This window comes from Schistocerca serialis, chromosome 2 (assembly GCF_023864345.2).
Source record: "Schistocerca serialis cubense isolate TAMUIC-IGC-003099 chromosome 2, iqSchSeri2.2, whole genome shotgun sequence".
In the NCBI taxonomy this organism is placed as follows: Eukaryota; Metazoa; Arthropoda; class Insecta; order Orthoptera; family Acrididae; genus Schistocerca; species Schistocerca serialis.
In genome coordinates this window covers 679445098-679462075 of record NC_064639.1, presented here as the reverse complement: position 1 = coordinate 679462075, position 16978 = coordinate 679445098, and the positions used below count along the sequence as shown (strand labels likewise).

Genomic DNA, 16978 nt, shown 5'->3' with positions numbered 1-16978 from the left:
AGAAAAATTTGGAGTAGGTATTAAAATCCATGGAGAAGAAATAAAAACTTTGAGGTTCACCGATGACATTGTAATTCTGTCAGAGACAGCAAAGGACTTGGAAGAGCAGTTGAACGGAATGGACAGTGTCTTGAAAGGAGGATATAAGATGAACATCAACAAAAGCAAAACGAGGATAATGGAATGTAGTCGAATTGAGTCGTGTAATGCTGAGGGAATTAGATTAGGAAATGAGATGCTTAAAGTAGTAAAGGAGTTTTGCTATTTGGGGAGCAAAATAACTGATGATGGTCGAAGTATAGAAGATATAAAATGTAGACTGGCAACGGCAAGGAAAGCGTTTCTGAAGAAGAGAAATTTGTTAACATCGAGTATAGATTTAAGTGTCAGGAAGTAGTTTCTGAAAGTATTTGTATGGAGTGTAGCCATGTATGGAAGTGAAACATGGACGATAAATAGTTCAGACAACAAGAGAATAGAAGCTTTCAAAATGTGGTGCTACAGAAGAATGTTGAAGATTAGATGGGTAGATAACATAACTAATGATGAAGTATTGAATAGAATTGGGGAGAAGAGGAGTATGTGGCACAACTTGACAAAAAGAAGGGACTGGTTAGTAGGACATGTTCTGAGGCATCAAGGGATCACAAATTTAGCATTGGAGGGCAGCGTGGAGGGTAAAAATCGTAGAGAGAGACCAAGAGATGAATACACTAAGCAGATTCAGATGGATGTGGGTTGCAGTAAGTACTGGGAGATGAAGCTTGCACAGGATAGGGTAGCATGGAGAGCTGCATCAAACCAGTCTCAGGACTGAAGACCACAACAACAACGAGGCATGAAAAAATTATTTTTGCAATAGTATTAAAGTTTTTTACCAGACCAACTTTAGAATTGGATCTGTCTCGTAATTTTAATGGCACACACCATACAAAAGGGAGGCTTTGTGTTCTACAGTAATTCTTATTGCCAGCTGGCTTTTGTCTCAGGATCTTTGCAACTGGTAGAGGAGGGTGAACCTTTGACTAGCAGCCGCTCATGCTGATGAAATATCAGAAAAATCATTAACCAAACATCTGCTACAGACTCCGATAAAAAAGCCAGCAAGCAATACATCAGTAAATGATTGGGGGTGGAAGCCTAAACAGTTTTGTACTGATGTGTGTCCTTCGTAAGTCTGTAATGAGCTGGCTTCTTCACAATGAAACCGTATCGCAGAGCTTAAGAACCAGAACAGAAATAGCCTGTTTACCCACACGTTCTTCTCCATGTATGCCTTCCACATCCATACACGTTTCTGTAGCAATATTGCTGTGAAAACAATGCAGACAACTGTGATGCAAAGTGGCAGTCATAATCAGACCTACACAATTTAAAATGAGATGCTTAGGTACAAAATGCAGCTAAAATGTAGTTGAAATTTGTGTATAGATTCACAGTGGGATGTGCTGGTAGTTACTTTTATTGGTTTTTCTGGACTAGTACATTCAGTATTACTACCTGATCCAACTGAGAAGAAATTGAACTACATTTACCCAGACAGTTTTAAAATTCACTGGGGCAGCTGCACAATCAAAATCCTGTATTTATACATCTGAGCAGCACCTAGGAATGTGTATATTATACAGACAACCTTTAAGGACATTGTTTCACAAGTGAGGAATGTGACCCAGCAACCAGGGGCAGATATGTTGCCCTGCAGCATCAAATGGTGACCATCTGCTGAGAACCCCCATGTATTTCAAATATCAGGGATCACACATTGCTGTCATGAAGGAGAGTAATAAGGGTACAAGAAACAAATCTGTGACATCTGTAACTCATTCCACAAAATCTGCAATAGTGTTGGAAGCCATCAAATGAATGTGTGTGACAGGAACTACTCAGTTTGTGGTGTAATGTGTTGGGGTTGTATTCGGATTTACATACACAGTAAAGGCAATGATGGGACATATCACTGTAGTTTGCCACCACCAACCAGGGATCTAGTCTTCTGGTACCTGGGAGCCATTGCTCAGAGGATCAGCTGGATTATAGTTCACACACTAACTAAGTGGTTATTGTTTTGTGGCCCTTGCCAACTGCTTAGATATAGGAGAAATTGATAAAGCACTGTTCCTTCCATTTTCTCTAATTCGTGTAACTCCTAAATAACTTTCCTGTAATGGACTACAAGGTATCATTTCACAATTGATAATCTGGTTCTGCTTGAGTGGTTAAGGCTTTCTTGCGTAAGTAAGACCTCAATGGTACCATTTTAAAATAATAAGAACTTTTATTCCATGTTGAGGCATAAATGCTATTGGACAGGTTCACCATTGGGTCTATGAGTACATACTCTTATCTTCATAATGCCCCACTTTTCTTACTGACTCTTTCTAACAGGTCTGAGTAGGAGGCAGTCTCTTTCAAGGAAGCGTGCTAAGTATTCCCACTTTTGGTGTCAAAGTATCATGTTCATTAAAAAGGTCAGTTTAAGCCTTTCTGTTTGTGGACCGTTTTGATCTACCAATGTTTTGCTCTTTATTCAATACTACATCTATAACAATGTGCAACCTGGAGGTAGTTTTTTCCCTTCTTTGGAAAGAGAAATAATTCATATGAATTGGATATACATTGTAATCTGAATGCAGCAGCTTTAGGAATTGTAATTTCATTGAGTTAGGTACCACAGTGGTTAAGCAATTAAACTCGGATTCAGAATAGGATTTAAATCCTACCATCCATATGTAGCTTATTTGTGGTTACCTTAAACCACTTTAACAGAAAACTGAGCTGGTTCCTTTAACATCTACAGCTACATAAATTGTTTTGAGACCACTGAAATGCATGTGCCAATCACATGTGGAGCCCCAGGCACCTTTTGGTCCCCTTGTCCAGGCAGAGACACTAATCTGCTTCTGATAACTGTAATGCCATTAAGGTATTGATCTACACCTTTGGTGTGGAGCCAGTTCTCAATTAATCCAGAGAATAAACACTTCTTTCAATTATTTTTTTTAAATTTTATTTTGCGAAATTTAAGAAGTTGTTCTCAATCAAACTAATCTATGATGCCTGCCCATATTTGAGATGTCCCCTCACAATGCAGCATCATGTATGTAAGTGTAGCCTTTCATCTCATTAAACTTCTCTTGTCTGAGGGTAACTTTAACTAATTCCCACTTCCTAAAGTAGAATTACGTACAGAAAGTTATCATTGTTTCAAGTAAAAGTCTTTTCCATTCCTATCTCCTCTGTAAATTGTGACCGTTACTCACAGCCTGACTTTCCACTTCAGAAATTAAAGCATGCAGTTTTAACCTTCCCACAAGACTGACAACAACAATCCCTTAGCTTTTCAACCTTCTTTCCTTTATTAGTATCATCCAGATCTACTTAATCATGGAAGTCATTGTGGCAGCATTAATTTTGCTTTAATCCTGTGTTGCTCTTGTTCTTATAATTACAGTTTGTTCACCAGTGAGCCATATTTAATCAAACTGATATTTGTTCTTGATCCTCTTCAGTTCACTTCCTCTCATATCCCTCCTGTGGTTCAGTGTCTATCTCCTTGAGAAATTTTCTCAGCCTTCAAGATTTTTACAATATAAGTTAGATATTGCTGCTGACAGCTGTTCCTCATATGGGTAGTGAAATAAGAAATAACATATGCTGTGTAATGTAATAAACCGTGAGAAAAATGGGCAAAACTTGTAGCATCCTTCCCTCCCACAATAAATCTAGTTAAAATGTGATTCTGTCTTTCACCTTCGCACTTTTACCATCCTGTTCAGCAATGTATGTTTCAGGTTCCCACAAGCCACTTTCCGTTGCAGTGTTCTTCACATGCTACTTTTTCCTGTCATGCTGGACATATGGGCTGAGCGTTTCCAGTGGCCTGTTTATTCCCTCTCTCCTGACAGGAGCAGCATGGGGTCGACTAATGGGCATGGCTTTAGAAGCTATGTGGCCAGAATGGGTGAGTCTTTCTTCATTTCTTCCCCCGCTACTACTCCTCCTCCTCCTCCACTCTTTTTAACAACTTATAGTTCATTCTCTTCATGATCTGTAGAACATTTGTGTAATTTTTATCACAATGATACGGAATGAGTCAGTTTACAGGTTACATGTACATGATTTGTTTGTGAATTTGGCTGCTTGCTAGACATTTACAGATTACTAAATAGCACACTGGTCACCTGTGATAAGAATTACCATACCAATCTCTGACACAGATCTTGTAACTAGTAATGCATTATGGGACAGTAGTAGTTTCCCAGGAGAAGTTGGGTCTGTCTAGGTTTAAAATTTGCTTTCTTACTTGGCAGACATTTTACGTCAGCTGGTAAAAGATCAAAGATTTTTGTGGCTGCTTATTGAACTCCTTTCAGAGCCACTGACAGCTTTAGTAACAAGTAATAGTCATATTTTCTTCTACTGTTGTAGCTGTGGACATCTAATCATCTTCAGTTGTGAATTTATTTATGGTGAATGCCATTAGAGCATGTGTGGATGTACTTTTTAATAAATTCTTCTGGTGCTGTCTAAAAATAAAAAAAAAGCTAGTAGTTAAGGAAAGAAGTAATCGTATGCAAAATAACAAATTTGACGTTTTTTTTCCCTGGATATGATCTAACCAGATATCTGAACCTCTATATGGATCTTGTCATCCGTCCACATTTGCTGCTGAATGTTCAATTGTTGTAAACACTGCTTTCAGTATAACTAAAATTGACAAGTTCTCTGGTCAAAAAATAGAACTAATTATCCAGTGAGAGACAATTCATAAAAAAAATGAAATAAATTGTGTGTGGCTGAGCAGAAAAGAAGTAAAAGACAGCTCTTCATCTGATATAAGAGAATGGTCTTGAAAATTAGATGCAAATGCAAAATAATATTTGATTGCAAAATGAAGTAATCACTTAGAATAATAACTGTGAGTTAACTAACTGTACCTCCAGAAGGTACTGGATAAATGAAAATAAAACGGGCATTGTAACAAATCTTACTTTACCAAGAGTAACAAACAGGTACAGAGTTGGCTCTGATATTCGCAAAGTAAGTCATCTAATTTCGATCTTGAATACCAGAGTATTTTTGGAGCAGGTTTCAACAACTGTAAGAATAGTAAATTGGTTTAACTTGATGATAGTATTGAGAGAAGAAAAACGAGTTTGTATTGTCATCTCTGAACAAGAAAGGTGGACAAATCATTCTAAAATTATCAGATAGGTGGATAGAAAAAACAACACCGGTAAAAAGTTCTTGAGTGTCTAGTAGAAGTTATTAAATTTATGCTAGGACATTGTCTTCTTTGAATAGAAGAGATGAAACTTGTTATCTATAAAATAGTAAGGATCTTGTACTTCTAGAACTATTTACAAATTTGATCCTTTATTAGTGGATGATATAAGCATTCATAGGGACCCATCCAGATAGCTGTGCATGTTAGCAATCTGCTTCTGTGGTTGTGATGGTGACCAGTCCTGGATCAAATCTGCCTGGTGGAGTAGCAAAGAGGGCTGGTGTGCTAGCCATCCTAGATTTTTTTAGATGGTTTCAATTAAGTGAATACTGAGCTGGTACTCATGTTCCATCTCAGTTAAGTGTTTCACAAGCACTTGAAAAATGTTCTCACACTTTTACATGGGATAACACTAGCTGCAGACAGAAGAGACACAAATTCGGTCCCAGGGAAGAAAGGGAGATAACAAGAATGGTGTCCAGCTACCCTCTACCAATAACATTGCCAGCTCCCAATTAGTACGCTAACTGCGTGCAGATACTGGATAAGGCCAAGAAAAAGAAGACATAAATAAGTATTTACAGAAACAAAGGAGAAAAGTTTCATTTCAAATCTGTCCACAAATGTGCACTTGAATTTATCCCACTTATTGGGGCCAACATGAGTAACAGAATAATGGATTAAATTGAAAAGTTAAATATTTTTAAATCCCATTAAACTCAGCACTGGGTATAACAACTAACTTTGAATGTGCAACATGTTTTACTTCTTTCTTAGACATGGAAGAACACATTCTGTCCAATTTGCCCACTGGGTGCTAGAATTTTAAAAAAGAAAGTGTGTCATCATAATAGATTGTAGAGGTAAGAATGATGATAATGCCAGTAAAATTGGTGGTGAATATAATGTTTGGGCCGTAATCCAAGACAAATGATAATGTACTGAATCATACCCTCCCTTTGCACTTTCTTTGAATTTGATGAGAAAATGCATAGTCAGATATATGCTGTCTGCTTTATTTTTTTTATGTATAGTCTTTATACAGTTTTCTGTTTCCACCCACTAGTGAGTAAGCAAACTGTCAAATTGTGAATATCGCCTTTGTGTGGCCAAAAAATTCTCACATGCAGGATGTTACAAAAATGTCCAGTAAACATGATCTCTAAAATGAATACCTTAAGAGCTATGAGTGCCTGTTCATGTTCACTACTGTGTAACACTTCTCATTTACTGCAAGCTCTTTGTTGTTACGAATGACGTACACAGTGTGTTAAACAAATGACGCATTCATCTGTTATTGCCTATGGATACAGCATTTAGTAAACATCTGTAAGTGTTTGTACTGTAAATATTAATCACAGTTCAGTTCTGTTCAGTGCAGTGCACACATTAGTGCTAATTGAACCAATTTATGTTTTGAATAGTTTCTGGAATGCTTTCGCATCGTTTTATTTTTGCATTTACCAGCATAATAGAAGCCTATTATTCCACACTGAAAATGAAGATGATATCTTCTGTTATGGTCTGGTAAATGCAAGCAGCTTTCAAGCCCATTTCCTGTATGCTGAAGAATATCCAGCCATTTGCACAATTATTCAGCAGTTATAAGCATTTTACCCTCATTTAACTTTCTTCTATCACTATAACCAACCTGCCCAAAACTTCCTGTTTACCAAAATAGCATCCATCTTACAAATTGTTTCTTCCCTCTGCTCTTTACTGTTGTCTCTATAAAACAGCAGTTATTATTCCCATTAATATAGCATACCATGGTCCTATTCATTTCATAATTCACTGTTTCAAATCAAACCCATCTTTGTTTCCCAAATTACAGAAGGAAGCTCTTCTGTTTCATAGTGACAGAATAGTGTTTTCGTCTATTTGCTGCATTCTGCAAGCCATTCTTAATAGCAAAGAGCATGCAGTAGGAGAGATGGGTTTCACAGTAGTGAAGATGAAAGTGTTCATAGCTCTTAAGGCATGCATTGGAGAGCCCATGTTTACTGAACACTTTTTGCTGTTTTGGACCATTCCATCACCTCTCAAAATATGGTACTTTTTTAACACCTTGTAGATGGAGTGCTCAAGGGGAAGTGTCTTCAGCCTCAGCAAGAGATATTCTGTCAAGATCAATTTTTGGAAGATATTTCCATGAACACTGATTTTATAGCAAAGATCAGACAACAGACTAAATGACCTTTCCACTTATTGAAAACATTATGCTGGAACTTACAATATTACAGTTGGATAAGATAGTAAACAGATATAAGGCCACCAGTGTTTCATTACAGTTTGTAAAGAAAGACCTGAATTGTGAAAGTTTATTATATGAATGTTTGCATGGAGACACTGAAGCACTCGGACCAAAGTTTCTTAATTTTCAGTATAAGGTGAAAGACATTACTGACTGTCATCACTGTCATGAGGAGTTTTTAAGCCAGAAGCATAAAAATTGGAAACATGATAATTCTTAAGAGATTACTGCCTGTCTGATGGTTGCTAATGGTGGTGGTAAATGTTCTTTTTTGAATTTAATGAAAAAAGTGAACATCACAGTGTGTCACACACATTACTTTAACAGTCTGTTTTAAAAAGGGCTGTACAACTAATTTAGTATGACATGTGCAAATGTCGTACATATTTTAGAATCAAGTGAATGCAAATTACTTTAGTGTTCCTACATTCTTGGGATTATGTACGAATTTTCCTTCGTGGTACCTGTACTCATGGTATGTCTTATTTGAGTTAATGATGATGACAATTATGATGATGGCATAAGAGAAACATGGAAGAAAAGTCGATACTGAAAACATTTAAAAATATGGTTCTACCTCTCAAGTTTGGCAAACTGGATAATGATGGTAACAGTAAGAAAATTGTATACATAGATGATGGAAAAGTTGCTCTAACCCAGGATTAGTAGGCACACAGAGTACAGAAAAAAATAGCAAGTAACAAATGACAGCTATATATAGACACCCTTTGTCACATAAAGATTGCACAATATTCTACAGTGTCTATCAGTCATTTACTTGGTTTAAATTTACATCCAACATTTGATAGATGATCCATGTCATGTAACTGTATGCAGTCACTTGGCCAACATTTCTCAGTATATATGGGAAAACTGAAAAGCAAAGCCAAAGACAGAAGTGATGAAGTCCACATACCATCACATACTTCTTTGGTCATGGTCACTGGTAACTTTGCCCTGGAGCAAGCCAGTACTAGTGTCAGTGGAGGAAGGGGTCTTTATCAGCAAATAGAGAGAACAAAGAAGAGAATGTGGGCATTATACAAGTACTGTACACCACATAATGTACCAGTTTCCTGAATTAAATTTCAAACCAGAACAGTGTCTTGTGAAGAGGCAGCATAAGATATTATTACAGGGTCCCATCAATCAGACTGAAAAATGCACAATGCCCTCATTAGAGCTTTCCAAGAGCTGTCAGTTAATTTCACTAAAAGGGAAGGTTGCATATTACCACACTCATGAGAAGGCAGTTGAGTTATGACTCCTAGAAGCAATGGAGTTTTTATGTAACCATTGATTCCATTTTTCTGGAAAGAACTCCTCCAATTGTTAATTAATTGAAACCAGTTATGCTAATAAAGTTACAATAATAAAGTTACAATTTAAGTTATGAATCATTCTCAAGTGTGGTAAATAGTTATACAAAGGGCAGAACAATCACATAGTAGAAGGTACAAAACTGGATGACATGGGCCAATGTGTGTCATTCGATTTTATATATTCTGTTATGTGATCATGCTGCCCTCAGTATAAACCCTTAACATGCCTGAGAACTATTACTAACTGAATTGAAACTAGATGGTGAGCTATCCTCTGGATACCACAGCCTCAACTAGTTCCCGTGGAGTGTCAGGTATGCATTTTGAGCTGTGACTGAGAATATTTGCCATCCTTGATGACCTATAATTGTGCCCAGTATGCAGCCGGGGGTACACATGAATATGTGGGCCCACAGTCGAGTCCTACGAAGTACAGATGCTGCTCTTGTACTGCTGCTGAAGGTGGCCAATTAGGATCATGGCTTGGCTGTGTCTGTTGACCGATCTGGACAAATATGTGATCAGGACATTTGTTCAGGCATTATCCCATGATGTGGTGTAGGGTGCCTTCTGTATCTGCAGTGACAGTGACTGTTGTTCCCGGCAGGTGCAGCATTGCCAGATGATGATCTTTATTTCCATTTAGATACTGTCCTTGGTGTAGCAGTTTGGTCAGCAGATGAAGTGCTTTTGGAAATATAACCCTCAACTGCAATGGCTCAGTGGCCAGCAGCAGAATGTGTTTCAGAGTGTTGAGGTCCTTGGGCACTGTATAAAAAGTGCATAATGCAGAAGAGGTGTCTGCAACCCCTGTTGTGACAGAGGACAGTGCCAACTACTGGTATTGCTGCTGCTGCTGCTACTACTACTACTACTACTACTACTACTACTACTACTGTATTGTTTTCTGCTAACTATGATCTTGTTGGGAAAAAAAGTTTCTTTTAAGTCAAACTTCACATCCAGGGCCAATGAAAGATGTGGAAGAGCATCACTGTTCCTGTGCTGTGCCATGGGGCTGTAATGTATTGAAAATTGCTAAGGTGTAGTGCCCCTCTCTGCAGTTGCTGAGCTGTTTTGTCAGGGGAAACAAGTGCAAAGACCAAGGAGTGAGGTCTGTAACCGGATAAAACTTATTTTTTATATACATGGAGACTAAATTTTTGATCTCTGTAAATATCATACAATGCTTCCTTCTTTATTTGTAAATAGCTTCTATGAGCTGACTTTAAGGTATTTGATGCAAAAGTGGTGGGTTGCTGTGAACCATAATTGTTTATGGGATAGCATTGCTCATATGCCAATAAATGGTTATTTAGATTGAATATAGCCAAGCAGATGGGGCAGATTCTAGACAGACTCTTAAGGTTAAAAAGGGTTAAAAAAGTAGAACTCAAACCAAACTAACTTCACACATTTTCTTTTTAATTAGTTTACCAGATGCCAGCTATTTCTGGAATAAATCTTCCATAACACAGTGCTGACCATTAAAAATTGAAACACTGGAAATAATTAAAATACAACAAAATTTTGCTTACTGTGTGTACACAGTATAGTTGGGATAATACGTGATTCAAGTTATACACTATCTTAACAAAAGTATCCAAACACCTATTAGTCAACTGTAAAATTTGGTGTGGGCACACTTTGCCTTTATGATGGCTTGAACTCTGTTAGGGAGACTTTCAGTGGTGTGTCTGAAAGTCTGTGGAGGAATAGTGACCCATTCTTCAAGAGCTGAAACCAGACAAGGTAATGATGTTGGATGCTGGACTAAAGTCGACATTCCAGCTCATCCCAAAGGTGTTAACATTGGGTTCAGTTTGTGACTCTGGGCAGACCAGTCCATTTCAAGAATGTCACTGGCCATAAACCTTTGCCTTACATATTTTGCTTTGTGGCAGGGTTCATTGTCATGCTGATTAGCATCAGCTCTGAACTGTTTCTCTAGTGTATTCCGTACACAATGCTGCAAAATGTGCTCATATCCTCTCACATTTAGCATTTTCCTAATTGCAGTAAGGTACCATGCCCTAACCAGGAAAAACACCCCATATCTTAACACAATCTCCTCTGTACTTCAGTGTTAACAATACACGTGATGGCAGGTAATGTTCTCTTGGCATTCACCAAATTCACTGATCCATCTAGTTGTCACAATGTGTAACATGATCAATCACTTCAAACCACTCATTTCCAGTTATCCACTGTCCAGTGGCATTGCTGTTTACATCATCTTGTGCATCATGTACCACTGTCTACTGAAATGGATGCCTCATGTAGAGCTACACAACCATTGTACCCCATTCTTTTTAACTCACCGTGCACAGTCACTGTGAAGCTGGACAACAGGTAGCACTCTGGAACTCATGAGTGACTCCTTTCTCTTATTTCATGCTGTTTTCTGCAACCACCGTCTGCAGTGCTAAATAGTCCATGTCTGTGATTACAGGACTGCCTGGTCTTGGTTTAGCTGTGGTTGTTCCTTTGCATTTCCACTTCATAATCACATCATCAACAGCTTTAGAAGGGTTGAAATGTCCCTGATGGATTGATTACTGGGGTGACATCCGAAGTATAGTCTACATTCGAAGTCACTGAGCTGCTATCCGACTAACCCATCCTGTTACTGCTGCTTTTTTAGTCGCCTCCTCCTACACTGGTGGGTTTGCTTCTGTCACTATCTAGTGATCAATTTTGTATTACACAAGGTGCTCCAATACTTTTAATTACATAGCATAGGTTATCTGTGGCTATACTGCATGTGAAATTTAGTACACAGAGCTGCCACATCAGGCAGAAATAACAGCTCTCACCTGGCTGGACATCAATTCAAATAGAGTTTAAATGACAGATGCGAGTATTCCCTCCTCAACTGCCTCAGGTCTATATCATAGTTCATTAGTTGTAGTGGCTGGTGAGTGATGGCAAGCCATTAACTTGACAAGATGTAGCTAGATGTTTCCAGTAGTTGAGAGATCTGGATAAAGTATTAGCATGGCATCAGTTGAACATTCTCTGCATTGAGGTAGGTCAGGATAGCATAGGAAATGTTTGATCAAAACCACTGGCTTTAACGTGTCAGAAATGCAACAGCTGCTACTCAAATTACTGGTTATGTGATCAGGCCTGGTAGTATTGGATGGAGTATGCAGAACTGGGAATCATCTGAAAAGATGACATGGTCCCTTTCTGTGTCTGGTGGTGGTGGCGGCGGTGGTGGCGGCGGCGGCGGGTGCACCACTGTTGGCACACCTCGTTGGTGCTGCATCAAGGGAAGTAGCAACTATGGTAGCCATTTTGACAGTCTGTGATACTACAGATATTGTCTCAGTGTCTATGTGGATACTTGTCTTACTGAAAACAAGCCCCTTTAGTGACTCATGGTATGTTGCACAGCTGTACAACCCTGCATAGCTGAGTGAACAATTTCTGTCCTCTCGGACACTAATTGCATCCGACAGTTGATATCTGGCATGGCATTTAGCATGCTCATCTTGAAGACAGCATATTCGCGTGACAGTCATGGGATCCCAACTGATGTGCCCAGCAATGTTACAAAACAATAAATCAAAGTCTTGATAAGCCACGATCCTGCTGTTGTCAAATTATGAGACATGCTAATGGATGTTTTTCCTTCCTACAAGAAGCATAACCCGATCTCTCTAAAAAAAACTAAAATTCGAATGTGATATCTGTATATGCCACTACTACTTGATTTTTATGGCTGTGCTGAAATGCTAATCATTTGATTATTCAAGCATGAATTACACTTCATGCCAATCTGATCTTTGTTCCATGTCACCCTTACAGAGGGTTTTAAGAGCCAACAGTGTAGTTCACTTTCTCAAAATGATTACAGCTATTTGTGTTTTTATGGAGGAGTGAGTTTAATTTCTGCCAAAACATGCTTTTGAGTTGGATTAAGCCTACGTTTGCTCAGGATGTGGCCTTGAGTATTCCAGCATTGGTAGAAAGATTGTACATCTGTAGATCACTTTTAAGACTGATCTATTGTTGGGTGCTGAATGATTTTCATAGGGTAGCCATGTGATATTCACAAGTTATCCATAATGTGACAATCTTATCCAGATAGTCTTCTGTATTAACTGTTCCAAACATCATTAAAAATTGTTAGTTTTGCAGTTGTTACACCAACAGAAGTCCTAAAACATTTGCTGTTGCAATGGACTTTCCTGCCATAATTTCCATGCTGAATTTTGACCTGTCTGTGAATGCAACCCACATATCACAGTTTGTGCATAGTAGTCATTGTTGCTACTTTGAGTTCACACAGACCCTACTTTATTACAGTGAACAGACAGAGACTCTACCTAGTGAATATTTATTCACAAAGCCACTCCCAAGTTTTGTGTCTATAACTGAAGATGGAACACACAATATCATAAGCAGTCCGTAGTGCAAGCCGAACAGAAACTGTGATCTGATAAGCAGAAGCCGATGTGTGTGGTAAACAAAATGATGATCAGAAATGAAAAGTAAACACTACATTGATGCAATTAGATGATGGTGGCCCCTGTTATTTTGACTGCCCACCAAACATGTCACTTGCAGTGCTGGTGGCAATTGGTGGAGTTAGGTGCAAGTACAGCCTCAACCTTGAGACTCAACGTTCAAAGTCAATTTGACCCATCTCCTCTTCCCTTTAAATGCTATGTATTTCTGCTATATTTACAATGACTAATATGTGAATATTATTGGGCTATCGGTTTACTAAGTTATTATTGCAAAATACTGACATGAATAATGTACAGAAGAATGGAAAAATTGGTAGCTAACATCAGGTAAGATCAGACTGAGTTCGATAGAAATGTAGGAACACGAGGCAGCACTGACCTTACCATTTATCTTAAAAGATATACTAAACAATCTGTGGATATATAACATTTGTTCATTCAGAGAAAGCTTTCAGCAATGTTGAACAGATTTCACTCTCTGAAATTCTGAAGGTAACAGAGATTAAATACAGGGAGCAAAATGTTACTTACAACTTGTACAGAAGCTAGACTGCAGTTAAGAATGAACAGACATGAAAGGGAGCAGTAGTTGAGAAAGTTGAGAGACAGGGCTGCGGCCTATCCCTGATGTTATTCGATCTGTACATTGAGCAAGCAGTAAAGGAAACCAAGGAGAAATTTGGGAAGATAATTAAATGTAAAGGAGAAGAAGTAAAAACTCTTCGTGGTTTGCCCGTGACATTTTAATTCTGTAACAAACAGAAATGGGCTTGGAGGAGCAGTTGAGTGGAATGGATAGTGTCTTGAAAAGAAGTTATAAAATGAATATCTTCTAAAGTGAATAAATGTTGTCAAATTGCATTGATTAATGCGAAGGAATTACTTTAGGAAATGATACACTGCTAGTAGTAAATGGAGTTTTGCAATGGGGCACAACATAATTGGCAATGGCTGAAATAGAGAGGATATAAAAGACAGTCAGGCTATAACAGGAAAAGTGTTTCTGAAAAACAAACATTTTAATAGCTGATATAAATTTAAGTCATAGGAAGTCTTTTATGAAGGTCTCGGAAGGAGTGCAGCCTTGTACAGACATGAAATGTGGACGATAATTGGTTAATACAAGAAGAGAGAAGAAACTTTTGAAACGAAATGTGGCACTACAGTAGAATGCTGAAAGTTAGTTAGGTAGATTAACTAATGAGGTGGAATTGTATTGAATTGGAGAAAAAGAAAATTGTGGCACAACTTAGTTATGGGTGTACATTTTCTCGAGTACCAGTACTGTATTATCTCATGTTTGGTTCTTTATTAATGCCATATGAGCTAGAAGATGGAAAACGTGCAATTGAAATGCAGCAAACAGTTGAAACTAGCCAACAGTGTGAAATTAAACACTTCGTTTCAGATAAATTAACTGCCTCAGCCGAAAAAGATTGATAAAAGCCAAATCTTTTTATCAAATCGACAAAAATAACTTCATTGTTTTGCAAGGTGATTAATGCTTGACTGTCAGAAAGGTGGAAATAAAACCTGAAACTAATAACATATTTTAGCCTTCTGTAGTTATGTGAAAGTATTTTAATTCATTTGATAGCTCCCGGCCACAGAAATCCGTTTTGTTTTCATTTAATGTGAGAGCAATAAATTAAGAGGAAACAGCAAAATCACTAAACGTAAACACAGGTCACGTGGAGACTACCCACCTCCCCACTAAAACTCTGACTGCTCTGTGGATCACCCCCAGATCTCCGATATTTCCGAACCGGGGCAATACTAGCCCAGCCACACATCTGTAGCCAGAAGCGGGAGAAGGTCCTAGTCATATGCGACTCAACTGCACATGCTCAAGAGCCCGCCGGCAACTGCTCAAACTAATCTAATATAAACAGCTATCACGTCACGATCATCGGAGGCAATTTGTTGTTAGGAAGCATTGCATAGTCTTCCTAAAGTCTTTGACACACTTTGCTGTTGGCAGACGCTGTTTTGTTGCTGCAGCATTATTCTGCAGAAGTGGGATACAGTAATATCCTTTGTTAGAGTATTGGTTCTTACCAGCCAAAATCACAAAAATTTAACTGAAAACTAAAACAATGAAAAATTCCCAGAATTCTAAAAAAATCCTGGGTTTTTCCCGGTTTTCTCCCGGATGAAAAAATTCCCGGATCTCCCGGTTGTCCCGGGTCGTATACACCCTGTCATGATGTAGGGAGAGAGTAGGAAGAATGGAGTTCATTCATGTATCTTGTATGTGGCAAGATATCCTAATAGATGTCAACCATCTCAGCAATTATTTATCAATCTGTTCAACTAGTTACACAAAAGTAGTAGTGTAACACACAGACAATGTAACAGAAACAAACAAGTGATGACAGAAGAGGGAAAAATTAATGTTCCTGCTGCTGTTGCAGTGGATCTACACGTCAGATCATGCACAGTTGCACGAGGAAGTGGCATGAGTCAAGTAAGTGACCTGCACATTCACAGTTGACATAAGTTCCATCCCTGTCACATCGCTCTCCATCAAAAGCTGTATGGAAATGATTGAGAATTGTGTTAACTTCTCTACATGGGTATTAAGACAGAACACTCCAGGTGTATCATGTATCTTGTTTAGTGATAAAGCCACATTTATTAATTGTGGCCAGGCAAACCACGGAAATGTGCCCATTGACAATCCACATTGGCTTTGTCGGGTGGAAGGTCAGTGTCCAAGGAGTGTAAATGTGTGGTGTAGGATAGCGAACTATCAGCTCATATGCCCATTTTTCATAGACTGAACACTGAACACGCACAACTATCACAGTCTCCTGGAAAACTGTTAAAAATAACTGGAGCAGATGGCCATTGTTAATGATGGATGCATTTTTGTTAGTGGCCAAATTGACTCCTAGAGAAATGCTGTAAATTTAAAGAAGATTACACCTTATAATACCGCCGTCAATTTTGCAGGGCCAATATCTGTTATTTAGGGCAAAATGGAATCGTAGCTTGGAGATGGTGGCCAGATCATTTAAGGTTCCGTGCTTGCATTCAAGTTTGCAAAACGCTTCGTGATGATCAGCAGTTAATCTCAGGGACACTGTAGGGAGTTGCAGATGAGAAAGTGGCAGAATATCGGATCTGTCTATACGAAAGAAAGATTAGATGCTGGTATGCAAGGAATGCGGTTATAGTGCATTCTATCAGTACAAAGGTTAACAAACAAGAGAGAGAGATCTGAGCAGGAACGCTCTTCGCTTATTTTCTAAAACAAAAACAAGTGTCATAATCAGTTGCAATCAGCCACAAACTGACTGCTGCTCTCTCTCTGAAATGTTAATTGCAGAATTATAATTAAATTTCACAAGATTAATTGACATAAGTTATTTAGATTTGAAGTTATTTAACAGATAAATGCACTTTTTTGTGCTTTCCTTGGGTTTTGTGATGTTAAATTTATATAAAATTGAGTGAGTTGTCCATGTAATGCTTCACACGGGTGCTAGAAGACGTTTCTCTGCAGACTAGGAGGAACCCGTGGTACCAACATAATGAATGTCCAGTGTACAAAGTACTACAGCATGCGTTCATGAATTGTTTCCAAATCATTGGATAGGACACGGGACCTGTATCTTGGCCAGCCCATTCCCAGATTTGACTCCTGTGGACTTTGATTATGTGCGGAAAGCTGAAAGATGCTGTCTACAAGGAC

At 38.4% G+C, this 16978-nt stretch overlaps 1 protein-coding gene across 2 annotated transcripts in view; it reads left to right on the top strand.

The window, feature by feature from the left end:
• Nucleotides 1-16978, top strand: part of LOC126457786 (H(+)/Cl(-) exchange transporter 7) — a 175292-nt gene that overhangs the window by 144406 nt on the left and 13908 nt on the right. For both annotated transcript variants that reach the window (XM_050094371.1, XM_050094370.1), the window contains one exon: nucleotides 3792-3961. In XM_050094371.1, coding sequence (XP_049950328.1) covers nucleotides 3792-3961 — 170 coding nt within the window. The remainder of the gene's footprint in view (nucleotides 1-3791; nucleotides 3962-16978) is intronic.